We start from the raw sequence: 24,211 nt of genomic DNA on the forward strand, positions 1-24,211 counted from the left end.
AACTAGATTAACAAAACATCAACATGTCAAGCATACACATTGCGACACATATTGGATGAGGTGCATAGATACATCACATATTTTGACAAAATTTGCTTGTCACCATATCTACAGGGAATGGAACACACTCGCTAACAAACTTTCCAAAACGGCAACAATCAGGCCATGCAACCTCTGGATGATCCAGGAGCAACGAGAAGGAGAACAGTACCAGTACTACCACCGCCCGTACATGGACCATGCAACACAAGCTCAACAGGAGCCTGAAATCATTTGATATTTGACTGTTTATTTATGTTTATATTTATTATGCTTATACATAATCAACACATGTTTTCAGGAATACTCTCTGTGTAGAGTAACAAAATTTTGAGTTTATTTACACAACACTTTATTTAAAGACTGTCTCCCTATGTGGAGCACATATTTTTGTTTCTTAAATTTTGGACAGGCACACAACCACTAAATTATGCATATGCTTATAACATCTACAACATGTAATTTTCCTATCTTAATGAAAATTACAATTTTTCCAAGGGGGAAAAAGGCACACCAAATAGCCTTCAATGGATGTCATAAACAAGTAAAGGATATTTTAAATCCAAGGAAACCTCCCTCCTCAAACTTTGGAATTTGTGTCCCAATTCTCAAGCCTTTTTTAAAATTATAATCAAAGTGCATGGATTATTTACAATGAGGGGGAATTTGCCTAGGGCTATCACGGGGTTGAGCTTGGAGGGAGGATGAGGCCTGAAGGTAGGTTGAGACCCCCTTGGAACCTACTTTCTTCTCTTTCTTGAAACTTGTTTTATATTTTGGATTAATGAAATCTTTACTTTTAATGCATAAATGAATTTAGCACCCTCAAATACCTTTAGTAAAATTGGATTATTCGTATTAAATTTTAAATCAAAGAAATGATTTTCATTCTCATGTATTTGATATAAAACATATCAATATGATAAATAAATATATCAATACTACTTTATCCAAAATAATTCACACTTTAAAATAGCCTAACCACCATAATAAGGAAGAAAAAATAGTATCCATATGGAAAATAAACATGTCAATGGTTTTCTCTCAAAATAACTATGGGTAAAGATAACAAACAAGGTTCCCCAAGTGGGATGACAACCATAAATATAACATCTCATGAGGACCTAGAGAATGTTGTTGGCATCAAAAACCTTTCCTACCCCTTGCATGATATGGAGAAGAAAGTTGGTGTTTCAAGGGTGCCAAGACTACATGGTTTAAGTGTGATGGAAACAAAAGAACATTGTTTTCCATAATAAGGGCATGGTACCCCCAACTTGGCCACAAACTCTTTGTTCATTGTGCAATATCAAACCACCATTAGTGACGAGTTTGCATTGCTTGGTCATGATGGTTCATCACTTCGATAAGTTAAGGGATGAGGGGCAGTGTTAGAGAGTATCCTCCATGTTAAATAGAAGATAACTCAATACCATCAGGTACATCAAGCTCCTTGGTTATACTTTCTCCATTTGCCTTAATATGAGTCTCTCCTTCAATTCTCTATGCTAAGGTTGTAATTGTTTTACCTCTAGTCTTGTTTTCGAAGTACCTTTTTAGTATTGGAGGATCCCTGACTTGTTTCCTCATGCTCCAACCTTCCAAGACTATCTTTCTGACTTCATCTATCTTTTTCATCTTGTTCCCCTGAGCCTTAGCTCCAAATATCCATGCAAGTCCTTTGAGCCTCTTCCTTTCTAGGTTTGATTTATATCTCTATGTACCGCTTTCTCTAGGTGAGACTCGTATCTTGGGTCTTAGTCTTCCTACCTTTTTTTCCATTGTATGCTTTCCTTGCCATCCTTCAACTCTCTATTACCTTCTCTAATAACCCTTAATTTATTAGTGCTATTCCTCCTAGCCCATGCGAGGATCTGTATATGGGTAGGTCGATTTATGGGGGGTTCTAGTCCATCATGCCAAGAGGTTGAGGCCGTTGTATAGGGAAGAGAAGAAGAAGAGGGGCCCATGGCTTGAAAGTACATGACACTACTTAGAAGGCAACTAATGAGCTAAAGGAGAAATCAACTTAGACTGCAATGCCATGCATGATTGGAATGTAGGTGTTGAGATTGGACACTAAGTGCTAGATGTGGGTAATTCTAGAACTAAAGACACCTAACATAACAAAAATTTGAATTAGATTCACACAAAATTTTCAAAACAAGGATGATCCCCGAGAAAAAGTTTTTGATTTACATGAGGTAATGCTTTAATTAAGAAAGATAAAAATAAGTTTCTACCTATTGTAAACACTCGGGCATATCACAATCACAACTTTTATCCTTTAAATTAATTTGTCATAATTAGTTACTTTATTTTTTATTTACTTAGCTAAACTTATATCTCTTCATAAAGTGATACGATATTATTGTTATTATGTATATTGAAAACAAATCACACTATATATGTATTTTCTATTGGTCGAATTCACAGCTACTAACCAATCAAAAATATTGATATATATTTTGTCTTTTAATAATTTAATAATAATAATAAAAAAACCAACTGAAGAAAAAGACTAGCCAACGAGAGTTTTTAACCCTCGTTCCAAATTGGTTAATAATCATTAAGAACCTTGTCTTATAAAATTTAGAAGATGGAATCTCAACATGGTCATGCGAAAGCGATGTGTAAAAAAACATTTTCATTATAGAAAGTTACAAACGCTGGCAGGATGGAGACCAGGAAAAAGAGACATAAAGCAACAAATATGTAGTAATAAAGCTTTCACATTATTAAGTATACAATAAAATTTGTTTTCTAAATATATAAACCATTGAACATATAGTTTGAAATAATGATTAACCATCCTATAAATTCAAATAATGATTTGTATTTATTATTATATTTTAAAATTCAAATAATGATTTATATTTATTATTATATTTTAAAATTTTGTATTTAAATTTAAGTAATAAATATATAAAAACTCACAACAATTCTTTTTCCTCGCATTAAGCTGGTATGATATCAATGCTATATATTATACCAAATAATTAAATTCAAAAAATTATAAAATATGTCCAAAAAAATTAAGAAAATTAAAATTAAAAATATAAAATTAAAAATATTTTGATATATAAAAATGTGAAATTTATATAAATATAATTTTAAAAATTACAAAAAAAAAATAGATTTTAATAAATTAAAATTATGAATATTTTTATAGAGAAATGTGAAATTTATTGAGCAAAGTTAATTCATAAAAAAGTTGCACTTAAATATATTGGACCTCTCTCGGCTCATGTTGGATCCGTATTTAAGATGGATCTATGCTTGTATAAATATAAATAATATTATTAAGAATCAATATAGTTCTATTTTAAGTTTGAATCTAGAGGTGTCTATAAGAATCAAATTTTTTTAGGTGTAAATCTTTCTTCAAGTTTTACACTCAAAATTTTTTTTGTCTCTTGAAAGATTTGAAGCTTGGTAAATACTAATATCAATTTAGTATACAAGAGATTTATATTTCTATTATGAAAAACATGTGCAATTCTTCCTTTACTCAAAATAAAATTGATATATGATATTCAAAAATAATTTTAATATTACAATTCAATATGAAAAAGTTAAATAATTTATATAATTCATTTTGTATTTAATAAAGATGTATTTTGTGCATTTATATATATAAGAGATAATACAGTAATAGTGACCTGGTTCGAGTTTGAATTAGGTGATATTGAAGTTCAACAAAAAAAATAGACAAGGAAAACATAGGTGATACAATTTGAAAATTTATGCTTTTTGAAGGAATGTTTGAGGGAGGCAACTGGTGCGCGACGGCCGAGTGGTGATGTGCAGGTTAAGGCAACCAACCAGCGCTCGGATTAGTGGTAAGTCAGTCCATACACTGAGCACAGATGGCTTATGCACATCCCATGCTTATGCCATTTAGTCCATCTGCATGCTTCTTTCCCCCATCCACCAGTAATCATCTGACATAATGAGCTTAGCATGCCTTAAGCCTAGTTTGTAGAATAACTCTCCCTCCTTTCCTCCTGACCAACTTTTTTACTAGTTATCATCAGACATAATGTGTTTAGCATGCCTAAAGCCTTCAGGTCATGCGCGCTGCTGGCTAATCCTCCTCCCTCTTCACCTGACCAACTTTTCGACTGATTTCGCTCTTAGCGGAATTCCTTTCACAACGTTCCAAAACAGTGGTGAGCTCTCTCTGTGTTATTGGAATTCCAGTTTGATTTTGATCCTCGCTGGTCTGGATGGTTTTCTTTATTACTGTTTTGCATCTCGCCCTCGGTGCGTCTGCGTCTCCAGGTCCGTTTATTCCTACTCCTCTTGCATTATTCTCCTGATTAAACATTTTTAATTTAAGAAAGTTATTAGTTTTTTCTCTGAATGAGCAAAATATGATAAATTTTGCATTAAGAAGATGATCTACTGGAAGCTAGGCGCTAGTTTTTTTTTATTTTTATGATATGAGCAATGTAAATACTGGTTTCAGAAGAAGAGCTTATAGAAGTAATTTTTTCTCCTTCTTCTTCTCTCATGACTGGAATATCATTCTCATGCTGGTCGTGGCTTCCGGTACCAAAGATACAGAATTTTTGTGTTATCACCAAGCCATGCACTGATATACGGTTTAAGCTAGGGTCCTGGTGGTGTGTCTGTGTAGTTCTGTGTTGCTGCATAGCTTGTCCAGAAGAAACAACATGAAGTACTGTGTTATGAAAAAACATAATTCACTCTGAAACAGGGTTCTGCTTTCAGTTTCAAGTCTGGAAGATCATAGGATTGCCAGCAGAGTCTTGGGCTCTCGCTTCACTTCTCACTATCCTCCCTGGACTTTCCGGTTCGGATCTTTTCCGGGGTCACTGGTTTCCGGCTGGCAGTTCAAAACCCAGTCCTCTTCCACTCTCCCCGATTCCCCAGGACAGAGTTTTTCTGATCCCAATATACTTTGTTTCAGGATAATTTATTATCGTCGGACGCGACTTGAATTCCTGAAATAAATAGAGCCGTCAGCTTTCAAATATTCTATCTCCTCTGTCATAATCCAGCTCATGATTCCGTCATCCGTCTATCAATAGGGGGACAACTGGCCTCACTTTTGAAATCTACCCTCTTTTGGAAGTTGTCTCTCATTCTCGAGACTTCCACGCGCCTGTACTTTGGTCAGACATGAAGTATTGTGAACTCTCTCTCTCCAGGTTCTTATAAATGACCACACCTGTCCTTCTCTGTCTTTAGCGTCCGACACATATCCTTCTTGGATTTCCTCACGTACCCTTAAGATAAGATTTAGGAGTGGCATTTATGAATGGATTATCTGGCGGACTCCCCTGCCATGGAGGCCATGGTACAAGCAGCCATTCAGGCGGAGTCCCTCCACGACAGTGCCAAGCTGTCAAACGACTGGCAGCCCACCTTGGATGCCATGGTAATCCGTCCCTCAGGCTCTCAAAAGGATTTGGGTGGATCTGATAAAATAAGATCGCCGCGAGGAAACAGCAACAACGGGACTGGGCCCCCAGGCAGAACATATGAAAAAGTTCACTCAAGAAGCCAGAAGCCTGTAAAAACCACTCCCTCTCCTGCTGCATTAAAGATTGATAGTGTCTATCTGGCAGATCGCATAGGAAGCCTTCAACAAAAGGCTTTAGTAGGGCGGTGGCACTTCCCGGTGATGGACGACCAAAAAATGAGAAGCTGGCTTGAGAAACAATGGAAGCCATTAATTGGATACGTTCCTATCGCGGCCAGATTACTAAAGGAGTGGTATTGCTTCCACTTTCTTAATACAGGTGACTTGGAAACCATCTTGAAGCATCAGTGGGTTCATGGAAGAAGCTTTTTAGCATTACACAGATGGTACCTGGGTTATAACCCGCTCACGAATGTCCCTCCCAATAACCTAATATGGGTAAAGCTTCCCGGTTTGCCTCTGGAATTATGGTCAAAGGAGACTTTAGCAGAGATAGGGAATGCCATAGGGAGGTGTGTGTATGTAGATCCATGGTGCTTAGGGGAGAAAGATAAAAGAGTAGCCTGGGTACTGATTGACAAAGCGTTTAGAGGCGGCTTTCCGGCCCATATAGACATTTTCTGGAGGGAGCAAAAAATCAGACAGAGGCTAGACTTCTGGGGAGTCCCCTTCAGGTGCTCAGCCTGTCATCGCACTGGCCATCTTATCAAGAATTGCCTGCGGCGCCCTCCAAGAAGCCGAAAACACCATGTTTCCCCTCACTTTGCGGCAAAGTCCTCCTCTTCGGATTTGGAGAAAACAACATCTCCAAATAGTCAGTCTCCCCATAGTCCGATTGTGCAACATAATCTATCCTCTGAACATCACCAGCAAACTCCTCCGCCGCTCTCCAAATCTGACCCTCTGTATAGAATCTCTCCTTCGATGCCCCCTTTGGAGACAGCCTCTGAACATGAATTCTCTTGTCCGCAGAACCCTCCTTTGGAGCCTCTCTCTGACCATCCTGTCCCAAACCCTCCCCCGATTCCACGGCCTTTAATTAACATCAGAAAGGAAATCCATTTTATTCAATCCCCATCCCCGTCCCCGAATAAGAACAAACCTCGCCCTGGAATAGAGAACGAGCCATTGGTTTCGCCCACCCCTGCTAATTCTCCAATCACTTCTCCAACAAACTCGATTGGAAGTGATCTCGACTACCTTTTAAGCAAGAAATCTCTGGAGCTTGAGCCTCTCACCATTCATAAGCCAGGAATCTGAAGATCCCCCCTGATAAGCCCCAATTCTACTAGTAATATTACGGTGAGGAGGAAAACCAACAGAGGCTCTAGACACTTCAGGGGGAGGGGTGATGCAGCAGGCAGAAACATCAGTAATTTATCCCTTGTCGATATACCCATCATCGATATGACGGAGGAAAGGCCCCTTAGAGCAAGCAAGGCCGGAAAGCCTTCTCAATGAATTTTATCATATCAGTGAATATTAGAGGTCTGGGGGCAGACCTAAAGTTTGTGGCCTTAAAGGATTTTCTACTGTCAGCAAGCCCCAAAATTATTTTAATTCAAGAGACCATGCATCCCTCCTCTGTAACAGTTTCCTATTTCAGAAAGATGTTTCCCCTTTGGCACATTTCTGCCTTGGAAGCAAACGGCCTTTCAGGCGGTTTGGCGGTATTATGGGATCCTAGCTGGATAATAGCCAAAACCTACAGCTGTCTCGCGGGCATTCTCATTTCGGCTCAACTTAGAGGACACAAATGCCCTATTAATATTCTGAATATATACGCACCATACAAGAATCGACTGCCTTTCTGGGAAACTCTTTTTGCATCAGAAATATTTGATGTTGAATTTTTAATGATTGCAGGTGATCTCAATTTCACCTTAAACATGGACGAAATTTGGGGCATAAACAAGAAAAAGGATCCCACTACCGACAAAATTAAGAACGAGTTGCTTAGTAGGAATTTTGTTGACATTCTCCCTCCCAAGCTGCATCCGACGTGGGAAAACGGAAGGGCTGAGAAAGCTTATATTGCCAAGAGAATTGACAGATTTATACTCCATGCAAGTCTAATTGACAAATTAGGCATGCCTTTCTCAACAATTGAGAACGTCTTCATCTCTGATCACAGGCCGATTATGCTCGGATGGAGGGCAAAGGGGTTTAGAAATGGTTACTCCTTTAAATTCAACAGGACATGTCTTGAAGACCCGGAGTTCAATGACATCATTACCAAATCCTGGTCTGAGATGTCATCCTCCGAAGCTGCTCCTCTTCTATTGACTTTCAGAGACAAAATGGAGGCCATACGAAAGATGGTAAAGGAATGGCAGAACCAAAAAAGACATGCGAACAGAAAGGAGCTCCGGGAGGTTCAACTGGAACTGGATAGCATTGCAGATTCCATGGCCACACACATGCTACCTTTCAAAACAAGATGCCAGATAAAGGAGCTCCAAAAGAAAAAAGCGAAAATTTTGGAACAGGAAGAATCTTTCTGGAGGTTAAAAAGCAGAGTGATCTGGTTGAAGGAAGGAGACAGGAATTCAAAGTTCTTTCATAATTTCGCCAGCTCTAGACGCGAAAAGAATTCCATATGGAAAATCAGCGATGGGAAAGGAGGTTTTCTATATTCCCAACAAGACATTTCAAATGGGGCGGTCAAATACTTTGAGAACCAGTACAAAAGGTCAGAAGAATGCAATATCCAGGATGTTCTTTGGGGCATTGAAGAGTTTCCCAGGATGTTTGATGATGATCTAAATGACCAAATCTTTCAGCCGGTTTCTGAGGAGGAGTTGCTGAGAACAATAAAATCCTTCAAGAGGGATAAGTGTCCGGGCCCTGATGGCTGGACGATAGAATTTTTCTCTCACTTTTTTGATCTTATGAAATCAGACCTGTTAAGGATGGTGGAAGCAACCAGGATGTCAGGCTGCATCAATCAAAAGATTTCCTCCACCAACATAGCTCTCAACAAAAAAAAAGGTGATGCGGAATCCTTCAAGGATTATAGACCGATCTCTCTTTGTAACATTTCCTTCAAAATCATCTCGAAGATCATAGCTGAAAGAATAAAAGGAACCTTATCAAAACATCTAACAAAGGAACAGCACGCCTTTCTTAAAGGTAGAAATATCATGAACGCTGTTGCAAGCACACAGGAAGCGTTGTTCGCTATTCATTAAAAAAAAACTGATGCGGTTATCCTCAAGGTTGATCTCTGTAAGGCATATGACTGCCTTGATTGGGGCTTCACTAGGTGCCTGCTCGCAAAGATCGGTTTAAGAGCCAGCATGATCAACTGGATTATGGCTTGCATTGAAGGAGTGAACTATGCGGTCATCATAAACGGGATCCCATCTTCCTTCTTCCGCGTGGCCAGAGGCCTTCGCCAAGGATGCCCTCTTGCGCCGCTCCTGTTTATATTGGCCATGAACTCGCTTAGCCTCCATATCAACAAGGTTGTCAAGGAAAACAGATGCCGACCCTTAAAAATTTGCAGAAATGTTTCTATTTCCCATAATCTTTTTGTAGACGATGTTATTCTTTTCGGGATGATTTGCAGGATTTCCTGGCAATGCTTCTATGAAATCCTAAAAAGATTTCAAATGGCTACAGGACTGCAAATAAACTATGCGAAGTCAGCTATTTTCCACAATGACTCCAATCCGGTTGAAGTTGCATGGCTGGCTAATCTATTTGGAATAAAAACGCAAACTATCAGTCTTGGCATCAAATATTTGGGCTTTCAGTTAAAAGCAAATGGCTACTCAAAGGCAGATTGGAGTTGGATCACAGACAGATACTACAGGAAGATCTCAGCTTGGGAATACAGAACTTTAACACTGGCGGGAAGAGTGACTTTGGCACAATCAGTTCTGAATCAACTTGTGGTTTACTGGGCACATTTATTTTTTCTCCCGGCGAGCATTATTCAATCCATGAATAAACTCACAACAAACTTTATTTGGGGCAGTCAAGTGGGAAGATCGAAATATCACCTTTCAAAACTGTCCAGTATCTCGTTGCCAAAGAGCATGGGTGGCTGGGGCCTGCTCGACATGCGCACCTTTGGGAAGGCTCTTCTATGCAAGTCATTATGGAGAGCGATTCATGGAGAAGGATCATGGAGCTCCATTATACAGAAGAAATATTTGGGTAGGAAGGACTTAACTTTTTGGTTCAGGAAGGGAAGGATTGGCGCCCCATATGGTTCTCCAATCTGGCTCAGCTTTTGCAAGATTGAAAATTTCTTTTTAAAGAATTTAATTTGGCGCTTCCAATCTGGAAACAAGATCCTTATCGGGAAAGATCAATTCTTAAGCGGTGCTGAGGAGATCAATGTGCCTGTATCTTTACTAAACTTCTTTCACAGAAGGGGTCTCTTCTTTTGGGACAGTCTGATTGCGTCATGGCAGGGATCTATTCCACTGTGGAAAGATGCAGGAACTTTAAAAATGCCTGGCCCGATTTCCCTTCAATGGGAGCATATCAGGACGTGCCTAAAGAACTGTGGATTTTTTCGCTCTGAAGAATCTGATAGCCTCACCTGGAAATCATCGAAAGGGCTGAACAGTATCCGAGTTAAAGATGTATATCTGAACTTGATTAGTCTTAAGCAGTCCTCCCACTATCCCATCTTCCCTCGCATATTTTGGAAGGCTGCTTGCCTGCCCAAAATGATCTTCTTTGCCTGGCTCTCATTCCACAATAAGAACCTATCCTGGGCAAACTTAAAGAAAAGGGGATGGCATGGCCCCGGTCTATGTCCCATATGCAGGTCTGAGGAGGAATTCAATGACCATTTATTTCTGCAATGTAAAGGTTCAAAGCAATTGTGGCATGCCTTGGAGAATTATTATGGAGTCCAGCACAATATTCATGCTTCTATCACAGATTCTCTCCTATGGTGCAGTGAACAAAATGAATCCTGGAGGACAATCTTCATCATTGCTTTGTGGAGTATATGGAAGTGGCGTAACAACTCCATATTCAATGGCTGCAATTCCCCTTTCCTGGATATTTTTCTCAAAATTGTTTCTCTTCATGAAGCCCTTCCGCAAAGGTCCCTCAAGAAAAGCAAGAGCGCCAGCAAAGATTTATCAGAGGATCCTTCCTTCTATCCAAGAGCGTACTTCGATGGAGCGGAACAGCTCGGTTCCTGTGGATGTGGAGCTATCATTATGGTAAATGAAAACAATCAATTTTTCGCCCATTGGAACGGTGGGAAAGGCACCAACAGTAAGGCTGAGGTGATGGCCCTAGCAGGCCTTCTAAAACTTTGCATCTTCCTAAATATACAGGACGTCTCAGTGTTTGGAGATTCTAAGGTAATGGTGGATTTTGTCTCTGGAAAAAATCATATTTTCATGCCGCACCTTGTAGGATGGACGAACAGGATCAGTTTTTACTGGGGAAGCTTGGAAGGTGGCTCCATACATCATATCAGCAGGGAACTAAATCAGCAGGCCGACTCGCTGTCAAAAGAGGGTCTTCATTCAGCTCCGGGTCTTTGGTTCTTGCAGGTTTTGTTTGAAGGGAACCTTTTTCCTATCCAGGAATTTTCCTTTCAGGATTTCTAGTCTCTCGCATGCAATCTCTCAGGTTTTTTCTTTTGCTTTTTGTTTCTTCATGATGAAGTTCCTATCATTGTCCATGCGGAAGCATCCTCCTATGCTTTTCTGTGATTAAAACATAAGAAGAACATCATCAAGATGTGCGATCTGCATTTGTTCCTTTGCTTCCTGGTTATGCTGGCTATAGTCTTACTAGCAGGTTTTGTATTGCGCCAATCTTCAGAATCTAGACATATGTATGCTTTTTTATATTTCTCATATAATATAATCTCGCTTTTTCTTCCTGAAAAAAAAGGTGATACAATTAGAAATTAAACCAGAGAAACTCTACAAATTGGAAATTAAAAATAAGAAAAGTTAAAAATCAATTTTAGACACAAATATAAAATAAACATAAAATAGGAAATATTAATAATCTAAAATAAATAAACATTAGAAAACATGTACAGTCAGCATCGAGTCTATGAAAAGTGCGCACAGTCGTATTTATGCGAGCCAGGAGGAACTGCTTTGGAATGCGCTAAAGGATGCTGTGAAGAAATGCTATTTTTTTTAAAGAATATCTTTTGAATTACACAAATTTGGTTATTGCCATGTTTGAATTCAAAACCGCAATTTAAATTTGATTTCAAGGTAGCCGAATATAAACAATTTTATTCAACCTGCTTGAAGTTAAATAAACATAAAGTACTCGATTTTTTTTCTATTTTTTTTTTAAATTATATTTTCTTTTCAATTTTAATATAGAGATGATAGGCAACCTTTTAAAAATATTAAAATATTAATAAAACTTTTTAATATAAATTATAAATAAAATATTTCAAATTTATTTTATATATAAAAAATTTATTCCATTTTAACATGGATAATATGATATATAAATAAAATATTTAGAAATATTTGTATACATGGACGGGATGGAGTCTGAGGCCGCGAGCGAACGGTCGCAGGAGCGAAGCCTGCGGCCGATAGGGCCAAGGGCATAGGAGAAGGGGCCTAGTCAGCTCGGAGCGCAGCAGGAGGAGGCGACAGGTGGTTTCTTTGGTTAGCGCAAACAACAGGTGACCGCAACACGGTCTAGGAATAGGGCGGAGGGTTAAGCGGTGGAGAGGAGTCGCCTTCAGCGCAGTTGCCGTTCTGACTGGAGGAATGGTTGGGTTCACCACCTAGCCTAAGGAAACTACCTGCAGGAGAAGAGAGTTAACTGTGCTGTAATTAACGGAGGTAATTAAGGAAGTAATCATGGTAATCCCAGAGGAATATGTCGACCTGGACCCTCAACCTGAGGACATTTTGTCGGTTTGGGGCAAGGAAATATCATCCCAGAACCTGGATCTTTTCTTCGGAGGGGACAACCTGCTTAAGGAGACGATAGGAAGCACAGATCTGAAGTTTCTGAAGCCAAATGCGTCGGAGGGCATTGATCTGAACCAGGGGTTGGTCGAGCGCAGCTGCAAGGAGGTCCTAGCTTGTGTGGCGAAGGAGGGCCGGAAGCCTGAAGACCTTCCAAAAACCCATGTAAGTACCCTTATCAAACCCTCTGGTTCTCTGCTTTGCGGTGGAAGTCTTGAAGATGTTGTCTACGGACAACGAGCCAAACCCTGGGATTGGCAAACCTCAAATTCTGGGTTAAAGGAGGACCTCGGCCAGGTGAAGGGAGGAAACCCACAGGCTTTATCACGTACATCCCTAACAAAGTATGGGGGTACCCTATCAGATCTGCAGGGGATAGAAGGGAATAAGGAGCATGAGGATGGAAGGAAGGGTGTCCGGGGTGAAATTGCTGTATGGCAGCCGGGGAAGGTAGGGACAGAAGAAGGGGCTGGTGAAAGGGCAAGCGCCCGGGAGGTAGGGGAAGCCTCAATTCATGCAGAAACCCTAGATCTGGATCCAGATGGGGGAAAGTCCCCATCTTGAAGCGCAGAAGTAGCAGGGGGGAGAGGAACACGGTAATTAGAGAAGGAAATCAAGGAGAAAATCTCGGGGTAAAAAGGAAGAAACAGAAAGGGATAAAACAAGTATCTGAAGCAAATTTGATACTGGGAGTTGACGTGCAGATCGAGGAGGCAATGGAGGTTGCAGAAAGTACAGTGGTGGGTCGAGCAAGAGGGAAGGTTTTCTCAGTACAGTTCATTCAGAATTGGGCCGAACAGCAGTGGCAAAAGAATGTGGGAGATGCGTTCAAAGTGTCGGGTTTAGCGAAGGGCTGGTTTATGATCCAATTCAGCAAGAAAGAAATGGTGGATTGGGTCCTGGAGCGAAACTGGGCTTTTGGCAAGCGTCCCGTGCTCTTTAGACGCTGGACTCCACTGTTCGATGCTCAGAGAGAGAAGGTAGATACCTTTCCAGTCTGGGTGAGGGCGCCGGGGTTGCCTCCCTTCCTCTGGGTAGACTCTGTTTTCAGATCGATTGGAAATACGCTGGGAACTTTCCTGGAGGCAGACATGTCATTCGTGGAAACTAGGAATAAAGCCATGGCAAGAATCCTGGTTATGCTCAATCTGGAGAAGGGACTCCCAGGGAAGATGAAGATTCATTACAAAGATTTTGTATATGACCAGCTCCTGGACTATGAGCATTTGCCTTATAGGTGCCACATCTGCCACGAGCATGGCCACCTGGCAAAGGAATGCCCATCCGGTCTTCGCCGCAGGAGGAGTCAAAAGAAATCGGATAAAGGGAAATTCTTGAATGCTGATGAGATTGTATCCGGTGAAAAAGGAATTCAAGCAGGAACTGGGAAAGATCAGGAACAGGGTGAGAAGGTATCAGTTCAATTGCAGAGTCCCGGTAAAAAATCAGTGGAAGCCGCCGTTGCGGATCCGATCGAGGAGGTCCTGGAAGTCCCAGTGAATCTTCAGGAAGGCTCGAAGGGTACGCATTTAGCCTCCAACCCTTCTCCTTCGCTCTCTCAAATCATTGGAAATGAAAAATGCAATGATCAACCTTCTCCATTAAAAGAATTTAATGTGGTCGATTCCAAAAATGCATGTTGTTCGCAAAATATTCTGAACTGTGATGGGGATGAATACAAAACCAGCAAACCTGAGACAAAAAATGAGACGAGAATCCTGAGAAAATTATCCGAAAGCCACTATAACCTCCGTTCCCAAGATAAAAAACCGGAGGCTGTAGATTCAATTGGGGGTATAGGAATGGAGATACCCCAGGTCTCGAGAAAAAAGACAAGGGGGCGAAAGTCTTTATTATCAAAAGCTCAGGTTAAGGCAAAATATGATATGGAGGACGGGAAGCAGTTGTCGATTTCTGGGGTGCTTAGAGCGGCGAAACCCTGTGAAAAGGGTTCAAAATGATTTGCCTCTCTTGGAACTGTAGGGGTTTAGCCAGTAAACCCAAAAAACTGGCTCTAAAGGAGTTGCTGCAGCGGTACAATCCAGATTTCATTATGCTGCAGGAAACTCTAGGAACAAGTGCAGAAGTAGAGAGGACTTTAGGCACTCTTTTCCCGGGATGGAGATTCCACGCTTTGGACTCCCATGGCCATTCAGGAGGAGTGGCAGTCGGGTATAGAGATGGAAAAATTAAACAGCTGAACACATGGGGTTTCGTTAATGGACTAGGGATGGAGGTTTTAACCCCAGATATTGAGTGGCCACTGACCATCTTAAACATATATGGACCATGTAAAGAGAGGGTTTCGTTTTGGAATAACCTTCTGGAGAAACCCATGTTGAAAATCCAAAATTTGATAATTGGAGGCGACCTGAACTTCTCTATGGGGAGAGCGGAAGCGTGGGGTCCCTCTGCAAGGGAAGATCCCCTCTCAGAGTTTTTTCAAAACTCTCTCTCTCTGCATAAGCTGGTTGATGCAAGCTTGCAAAAACTTAAGCCTACCTGGAGGAATCGAAGGACGGGGGAGGGTCGGATTGCAAAGAGGTTGGATAGATTTCTCGTAAGTGAGGACCTTGCTTCCAGGGTCCCGATGTTCAGACAGTGGATTGGTGAGGGAGGAAATTCAGATCACTTCCCTATCTTGTTTGAACTTGCTACTCCCCCAAAAAAGCCAGCAGCCCATTTTAAGTTCAACGCTGCATGGTTGTAGGAGGAATCCTTCAAAAAGCTATTCAATGAAACATGGATTCATCCAAACAGGGAGGCATTGGAAGATAAGGCTTACCTGTTTATGGAAAATCTAAAAAGGCTGAAGAAGGCAACAATAGAATGGGCAAAAAAATGGAAGAAGGATCAAAATGAAGCCCTATACAATATTGAGAGGGAACTTGGGGGTCTGGAAGTCCCTGATGGACCTAGATACGAATCACAGGAATCAAAGGATAGGATCATGATTCTAGAAAAGCAGAGAAGAAAAATTTTGTTGGATAAAGAAGAGGAATGGAGGCAGAAGAGTAGGGCAGTTTGGTTGTTGGCTGGGGACGAAAACACAAAATTCTTTCACAACTACGCAAGAGGCAGAAAGACTATGAACACTATATGGAAACTAAAAGATGAAGAAGGAAGAGAGGCAAATACGTTTGAATCTCTCTCTTCTTTGGGGAGGAACCACTTTCAAAATCTTTTTGCTGAACAGAGGGGGACTTCGCTAGCAGAAATTATCAGGACAGCGCTAAGCTTCCCCAGATATGTAGAAGAAGAAGAAGCAGAAGGATTACAGGGGGAGGTTACCCTGGAGGAAGTGGAGAGGGTAGTAAAATCCATGGCAAAAAATAAAAGCCCTGGACCGGATGGTTGGCCTATAGATTTTTACCAACAATTCTTTGAGCAGATAGGCCCAGAAATTACGGAGGTGGTGGAAGAATCCAGAAGGAAGGGGCAGATATATGCTCCTTTCAATACCACTTTTATTGCCCTCATCCCAAAAAAGGATGAGCCGGAATCCTTTGAAGATTTCAGACCAATCTCATTATGCAATTGTGTCTACAAGATCATAGCAAAAACTATAGCAGCTCGTTTAAAACCAATTCTGTCCAGATGTATCTCCAATGAACAATTCGGATTTCTGGATGGTCGACAAATCCATGAAGCTATAGGAGTGGCTCAAGAGACAATACACAGCGTCAAGATGTTGAAAAAGAAGGGAGCTGTAGCAAAAATTGATCTTTCTAAAGCTTATGACAGAATCAGCTGGACCTACCTCCGGATGCTGTTGACACATCTGGGTTTCAAAATAGACTTCATAAGCTGGGTAATGGGATGCATCAGTAGTGTCAGTTTCGCAGTGCTCATTAATGGGGCAGCCTCTCCTTTTTTTAAAGGGAAAAGGGGACTAAGGCAAGGATGCCCTTTGTCCCCTTTGTTGTTCCTCCTGGTGGCTGAAGGCTTAAGTCAGCTACTGTTAAAAGCAAAAAGAGAGGGATCAATAAAAGGATTGGAGGTGGCAGGAAATCTTTTCATCACTCATCTCCTGTTCGTTGATGATATCCTCCTTTTTTGCAATGGAAGTCGGGATGAATTCAAAAAAATAAAGGAGGCTCTAGAGCTGTTTATGAAGGCTACTGGTATGCTTGTAAACTATCGAAAATCTCAGCTCATAACAGAAGGCCTTTCTAGACAGGAGATTAACCAGCTTGTGGCCATTTTACCTCTAGAGACCTCAAAAATGAGGGACCCCTTTAAATACTTGGGGTTTTGGTTGAAGCCTGACAATTACAAAAAGCAAGACTGGTCATGGCTAATAGCAAAGATAGAAGCCAGAATTACTCACTGGAGCTTCAGATGGCTTTCTAGAGCGGGGAGATTAACTCTGATAAAATCTGTCCTTCTGGCTACTCCTGTTTTCTGGGCTTCTTTGTCATGGGTTCCCAAGGGGGTTCTGGGGAAAATAAGAAGAATATGCAGTCGATTCCTTTGGGCAGGAGCAAAGGAGGAATCTGTTTTACCTTGGATCGCCTGGGACAAAGTAGCAAGACCCAAGGAATGGGGGGGATGGGGCATAAAAGATTTGAATGCCTTTACAGCATCTCTGGCAGCAAAATCAGGGTGGAAAATTGTAAAGCTTGAAAATCTATGGACAAAAATTGTAAAAAGAAAATACATTGATCCATCCCCTTTGGAAGAATGGATAAGAAACCCGGAGAAAAAGGGCGGAAAGGTGTCCATCATTTGGAAAGCTACGATTGAGGCATTTAAGGTAATTGAACAAGGTTTGTCATGGAAGGTTGGGAATGGGGAAAATATTCGTATTGGAAGGGACCCATGGGTGGGGTGCAGTGAAAAATTTGCACTATCCCCTGGCCTGATAAGACACCTTGATTCAAAAGGCATTGTCTATCTAAAACAGGTGGAAAAGATAGGTGCATCATCCATCTGGGGCCAAGCATGGAAGTCGGGCGCAGACCTGAATATCCTTCCGCGTTGGTGGGATGAATGGGAGGCTTACAGGATGGAACTATCCAGAACAAATGTAAGAATAAAGGATGAACCAGACCAACTGATTTGGGCACATGCGGACACTGGAAATTATTCTCCAAAATTTGGATACAAATTCCTCATGACCAAGAAAGGATGGGGTGATCCGGAATGGTGGGCAAAATCGCTATGGAAGCTAAAATGCCCAGCAAAGGCAAAATTTTTTTTCTGGTGCATTCTAAAAAAGAAAGCCCCAACCTGGGATATTCTCCAATCAAGATTTAAACAAGGGCCAGGAAGATGTGCCTTATGCAAAAATGATTTGGAAACAGCGAATCATCTTTTTTTGGAATGTCCATCAGCAAAAAAAGTATGGGATGAAGTATTAAAGCAGATGACCTTAACTATCAAATGGGAAGGGCAGTCCTTACCAGAAGCATGGCAAAATTGGTGGAACAAAGTTCCTGAACAGAAGTTAAGGAATCTGCCCCCCATCATAAGTTGGGGAATTTGGATAGCCAGAAACAGAATTATCTTCCAGGAGAAGGAAACAGAGGCACTCCAAATAATGATTCAATGTATGACCATATACTCAATTATCCTGGATGCTGAGAATGAGAGGGAACCTCGGAAAGTGACGGAGGAGCAAATAAAGGAAGGGGTTCCCTGGGCTTATTTTGATGGCGCCTCCCAGGAAAACAAAGCTGGTGCAGGAATTGTTATCCATTTGAGCAACTCTCATTCTCTTAAAGCATCCATCGGACTGGGAAGTGGATCAAATAATTTTGCTGAATTATCTGCTCTAAAATATCTCTTATGCTGGTTGATACAAAAAAACACCCTCACAGTTCAAATATTTGGAGACTCACTAAATGTTATAAATTGGTTAACTGGACATAGCAGATGCCAAAATTATGCTTTACAGCCTTTATTTGAAGAAATTCAGAATTTGAAATTGTCTTTTAATTCGCTGTCCATCAATCATATTTACAGGGAACGAAATGATATGGCAGACAAACTTTCTAAAGACGGTATTGAACAAGCTGTGGGCAGTTGGAGAATAAGGGAGGAAGCAAACGGTGAAAGTTTTGCCTCGGACCAGCCTCCATATGCAGAAATCCTTCAATAGAACCAGTTGATCAGCATTCTTTTTTTTATTTTTGTTTACTACAATAAACTGCTGAAACAGTATTTTTTGGGCTATACAGTGGATAATGGAAGCAAGGCATATATATTTTCTTTTCGTTCTGCTTTATGAAACAGTCAGCAAAAACAGGAAACAGGATGGACTCATGAGAAAAATCAAGGGACAAGATCGGTGGTGAAATGATTCTCTTCTCGGGAAGAGAAGAAATACTCTCTTATGAGATTTTTTGTAAAATCAAACTGTTATAACAGCAATGGAGCTGTGTATGTACATGAAACTTTTTATAATATAAGAAGTTCGTTTTTTCTTTGGAAAAAATAAATAAAATATTTAGATAATTGTGTTTAGTAAAATAGTTTAATGTTAATTATGTATATATTAAATAAGAAAATAAAACATAAAATGTTTTATGTTTAAAATGTTTTATTAGTTTGTAACTCAAAATAAAGGAGATGTGCAATTCGTTCCATAACAAGCATGAAACGTAAAATTATCAAAGATCCATGTTAATTCTGTTTCTATCAAGTGCCAAGAGAGGGATCAAACCTTTCAAGATGCAAAGGTTTTATTTTTTTTTCATTCAAGTTTTACATTTAAAAAAAAAATTACATTTCAAGAAGTTTGATCTCTCGATATTTGATAGATTTGGGTTCGAAAATGACGATACATAAACCGACTGAACCCATTACAAGAACTAAAAACATAAAATTGAGATTGCATAGTAGCTATTGTTCTAAGTTGTCTAACTTAGGGTTTGCTAGGGGACAACCTCACTCCCAAGGAATGGCGTTGTTGTTGCACCTGCTAAGAAGGATCCTTATTTTGTGATCCATTCCATCCAATTTCTCCTCCAAATATGCTAGCTTGTAAGAATTCGCCTATTGAGCATTGTCGATGTATGTGGGGATGCACCACAGAAGAATTTTTATGTGCCAATAAACATTGATTTTTGGCATGCAGCTTGAAAATTATGTGCAAGTGGTGGTATCTAGATTAGGGACCCAGTCCTTGATCTTAGCTTGAACATGGTGTTTATTAGTACAATGATGTTCCTAGTGCACAAAGGGTTCTATTCTTTCAATTTCTCACAAATTCAGTTGCGATTTTATGTGGGGAGGGAAATTGAGAGCATTGGGAGTGAGTTGTTAAGTTAGAGTCACAGATAAAAAAGGATGGCTAGGAGGCCAATATGAATTATAGTATTTTCCAAAGTTATATGAATCCACAAACCAGAGAAGCCACAAAATGGCCCAACCAAACACAAGTTTATGTGAATGAAACATAATTTTATTGAGAATAGGCTTACCAAATACGTTGAGAAGCCTGTTACAAGGTCAAAAACCAGCAAAGTTCCTCACACCAAACAAAATTTGCCAACACAAAGGGATACGACTCCTAGATAGTTCTGCATAATCCTGATATAGGTATAAGGGAGTCTTGGTGCGCTCATTTTTTCTGAAATCAAGGGTATTCGTATAGCTAATCGTCAAACTACACCATTCATTATCTATGAATGCAACGTGCTGCTTAGAAATGTTGTTTGGATTGTGTAACGTGTTAGTGACCCTAAGACAAAAGACTCCCATGGTCGCCACTTCATAGAAGGATTAATCCATAGTGTTCTCGCTATGAGTAGGGGTCATCATTCTGGTATAAACATTTGATGCCTCCATCATCCACCATGAAACTATTTTGTGTGGCCTGGTACGTGCATGGTACTTTGCATGATGTCAGAGCCTGGAATTTGGACTTGAGTGAACCTTTGAGGTAACCCACGATCCAACCCCTTGGTAGGTGGCTTGCATGATATGCCACTTGTTTTTATGAACGATCATGATGTCAAAGTGAGAGGGGAGGGATTGCATTAATGCACCCTTTGTGGATAAATTACCGTATTATATTGTATGATAAACGTTTTATTTAATTTAATTTAAGTTCACTGCTTCAAGAGGCACTCTACAACCCAGTATAAGGGGAGATGTGTAGTCGTAAATGTTTGTAAACATAGACATGAACATTTATATGTTAATCCAATTCAAAGTCTTTAACATTTATATGTTAGGTCAATTAAAAAGTAATATAGAGCCCATTATGTGGGAGATGTGATAGTGCCCATAAATGAGTGTAAACATTTAAATCTTGGCTCAATTAATAATAAAAAGTAAAAAGAAAAAAAACAATAATAAAATTTAATTTGTCATATTGTAATTTTGTTTTGCAAGTAGCTTAGTCCCTCCAACTCAAGTTAGAAGTTATGCTTTGGGAAAATTTGCATAAATAATAATAAATTATATTTGTCAATGCTAAATTAATAATGGTTGATGGACAAATCATCCTATAATCTTGTTTTGGAAGGAACTAATAAACTAAGCAATTTACTCGCAAGAAGAACTTGCATAAATTTTAGTGGGAGTAACAAAGTTAAACTTTATAATTTGCATTGGTCAATGCTAAACTAATAGTGATCAACAAACAAATGTTAGAGTCCTTCCTTCGCAAGGGATAATAATCATTCCATAGCCATAAGCACATAAAAATTAATACTTACAATATAACAAGATTCTTAACCATGGATATTCACCCCCACTTTACCATGGATATTATTAACTTATAAAAAGGTTCTGTTACAATATCATGGGTCAATGCCATGGCTTATCAATACCACATTCACAAAAAGCATAACTCATTTCACAATAAAAAAATATTATGCAAAATATGTTATACCTTACATATATCATTGATTACACAAAGTGTCAATTCTCAATCATATGGAGAGAGAGGGGTGGGGGTGCAGGGGGGAGAGGGGGGGAGGGCGGGGGGGGGGGGGGGGGCGCGGTGTGGGCGGGGGCAAATTAAAAACATGGAGAGATAGAGGGAAGAATAAAGACAAGGAGAGATATAGGTAGAAAAAGAGGAAGTGACAAGGAAGAAATGGAGAGAGAGTGAGGGAGAGAGGAAAGAAGGGAAGACATAGGGTGAATGCATGAAGATGAGTTACACTTTTGGGCCAAATGTGGAGATGAAATTTCAAAATTTTACTCTTTTATCCAATTGAAGCCCTCAAAATTCATATAAACATTGTCAATTTTGATTCGGAGTAAAAAGAAAAATTGTGGAGAATTATGTTGTTGTCTTCATAAAAATTTTACAGAAAAATTTAGTGTCATATAATCTGTCAGTTTTCCATTTAATGAAATGATTGTCCTTGCAAATATTGGCACATCTTAAGAGGTATGTGTGTGTTCACATAGCATAACTTAGTCTAAAATGTGTAATATATATATATATATATATATATATATATATATACACACACACAGAGAGAACTAAGTTTTTCATTTTTCATTTTATTTTTTTAGCAAAATTATATTTTTTATTATTTTTCAAAGTTGGTGAAGTAACATTTGAATTGCATTTTGTAGACGTATGTGTTCGTGTAAGATTTTTTTCTACTCTTTAAATAAATTCAAAAACCAAGAGTGCCCTTTTGAAGAGGACTCATAAATGAATATATTTGTATTTTTTGAAATTTTTTCGTTCTATATATTTTATGTTATTGATTTTTTATTCTGCCCTTTTGAAATCATCCAAAAAAATTTCAAGTATTATTTTTAAAATAAATCAAATGAAAAATATCATATGAATTCGAAAATGTCAAACTCATATGCCATTGGATAGATGATTCCTTCATGAATCCAACATGATCAAGTCTGCCACATAAAGACAAATTATGCCTAAAGTCCGCTAGGGTACATAATGGTGTTACAGAGAAATCTGTAGAAGGGGAGCTAAAACTCTATTTTTTAGGTCCTCAACAGCTTGATTGAGCACTTAAAAAGATCGATCGAGAGCTTAAGGTAAAATTTGAAAATAACTAGATCGAGGGTTTAACATAGCCTCGATCGAGCTCTTGACATGGTTAAAAAAGGGCTCGATCGAGCTCCTATGTAACTATGGGTTACGTAGGAGCTCAATTGAGGGTTTATTTTTAAGCACTCAAACAACTCAATTGAGCGCTCAAATATAGATCAATTGAGGTACTTTTTTTCTCCCTCCCAACTCATGTGATTTGCAAAAAGTGTAACCCATCTACATGCATTTACCCCATAGAGAAGGAGAAGAGAGAGAGAGGTAGAGAAGGGGAAGGGAGAGAGGGAGACATAGATAGATAGATAGATAGAGAGAGGGGGGGGGGATGAGAGATAGAGGGAGGTGGGAGAGAAAGGGGGAGAGAGGAAGGAAGAGAGAGAGAGGACTTGAGAGAAGGAGGGAGGAAGTGATGGAGTTGGAGGGGGAGGGAGGAAGTGATGGAGTTGGAGGGGGATGGAGGAAGTGATGGAGTTGGAGGGGGAGGGAGGGAAGAACAAAGACATAGAGAGATAAAGGTGGAGAGAGAGAGGGAGTGACAAGGGAGAGATGTAGAGAGAGTGAGAGAGAGAGAGAGGAGAGGAGGGCACAAAGAAAGAGAAGGAGAGGAGAGAGAGGGAGAGAGAGAGATGGAGAGAAGGGAAAGAGAGAGAGAGAGGGTGACAAAAATATGGAGGGGGAGAGAAGGCGAGAGAGAGAGAGAGAGAGAGAGATGGGGGGGAGAGACACAAGGAGGTAGGAGAGAAAGGGAAATAGAGGAGGGAAAATAGATAGGACTTGAGAGAGAGGGAGAGAGGGAGGGAGAGAGATATTGAGTTGGAGAGTGAGAGAGAGGGAGGGAAGAAGAAAGACATAAAGAGAGAGGTGGAGAGAGATATGGTGAAAAGGGAGAGATGGAGAGAGAGTAAGGGAGAAAGGAGTGTTGAACGAAATGTAACTAGGTTCGGTATTCATAAATGTACTTTTGATATTTGTATTTATTCAAGAAAATAAATATTATTTTATATTATTTTTCAATGAGTTTCTTGCTCATTGAAGTAGGTCAAGCACATGGTTAAGTGCTTCTAGGAAGCCAAAATGTCAATGTATTTATATAAGACCCTTAGAGGGCATGTTACATTATGTATAAGGTCAAAGGAATACCTCCAAGACAAGTGCAAGTCCTCTCCATGCATCAACGTCCTCCAAAAGAAGCAAAACAATGAAAATAATGAAGATATGTTCAAGTTGGCCTCAAGATATAATGTCAGCCTAATGGTGGCCTAGAGGAGGGAAAATCCTCTATATATAGAGTCTTTCCACTCCCTCATAAGGTCAACAATGCAAGATCTAAAATCAGCGAAGAGATAAGCCGAGAAAAGGAAAGAGAAGAAAGTCTAAAGGGTCCCCAAAAGTGTAGCGAAGGAAGGAGGAAGCTCAATGAAGGTAGAGGAATATTTCTAGGGCTAGAAACAGTCACACGTGTGAAGAGAAGGAGGACAAATTATAGATATAACAACAATAGTATTTCAATGCAAGAATCGTTAATGTTTGGGATAGATATTAGGCCTACAAGGCCTCCCAAGTCAAGTGAAGAAGTCTCTCTCTCTCTAGTGAAGGTGAAGGACCCTAATTCACCAAGGGTACCTTCCACATGTGGGAAAACTAGGGCAGCAGAAAATCATTGCAATCATACATCCTTACCTCAAGAAGGATTTCGTTTGGTCAACAAAAGAAGAAGTCTACTTGAGAAAAGGATAGAAGAGGAACATCTCATTTAGAAGGCTCACTCAAGGAAGGTCTATCTCTAGACAAGTA

General features: G+C 39.8%; 2 protein-coding genes across 2 annotated transcripts; both read left to right on the plus strand.

Moving 5' to 3' along the window:
* Positions 1-8,805: 8,805 nt before the first annotated feature.
* Positions 8,806-11,079, plus strand: LOC149182955 (uncharacterized). Its single transcript, XM_089414741.1, has one exon. It carries the CDS (start codon positions 8,806-8,808, stop codon positions 11,077-11,079), a length of 2,274 nt encoding a protein of 757 aa, XP_089270867.1.
* Positions 11,080-14,383: 3,304 nt separating this feature from the next.
* Positions 14,384-18,529, plus strand: LOC149182956 (uncharacterized). Its single transcript, XM_089414742.1, has 2 exons — positions 14,384-14,986; positions 15,137-18,529. Exons 1-2 carry the CDS (start codon positions 14,384-14,386, stop codon positions 18,527-18,529), a joined length of 3,996 nt encoding a protein of 1,331 aa, XP_089270868.1.
* The last annotated feature ends 5,682 nt before the right edge of the window (positions 18,530-24,211 follow it).

The sequence above is a fragment of the Pinus tabuliformis genome, chromosome 3_2, assembly GCF_031772625.1.
Source record: "Pinus tabuliformis cultivar Carrire ecotype Pingquan chromosome 3_2, CPIR1, whole genome shotgun sequence".
Taxonomy (NCBI): Eukaryota; Viridiplantae; Streptophyta; class Pinopsida; order Pinales; family Pinaceae; genus Pinus; species Pinus tabuliformis.

Excerpts from the sequence above, each read along its gene's own strand:
- LOC149182955 (XM_089414741.1), top strand. The coding sequence starts at position 8,806 with ATGGCTTGCATTGAAGGAGTGAACTATGCGGTCATCATAAACGGGATC.
- LOC149182956 (XM_089414742.1), top strand. The coding sequence starts at position 14,384 with ATGATTTGCCTCTCTTGGAACTGTAGGGGTTTAGCCAGTAAACCCAAA. Across the intron at positions 14,987-15,136 it reads AGAGGTTGGATAGATTTCTC|GAGGAATCCTTCAAAAAGCT; the intron begins GTAAGTGAGGAC and ends GCATGGTTGTAG.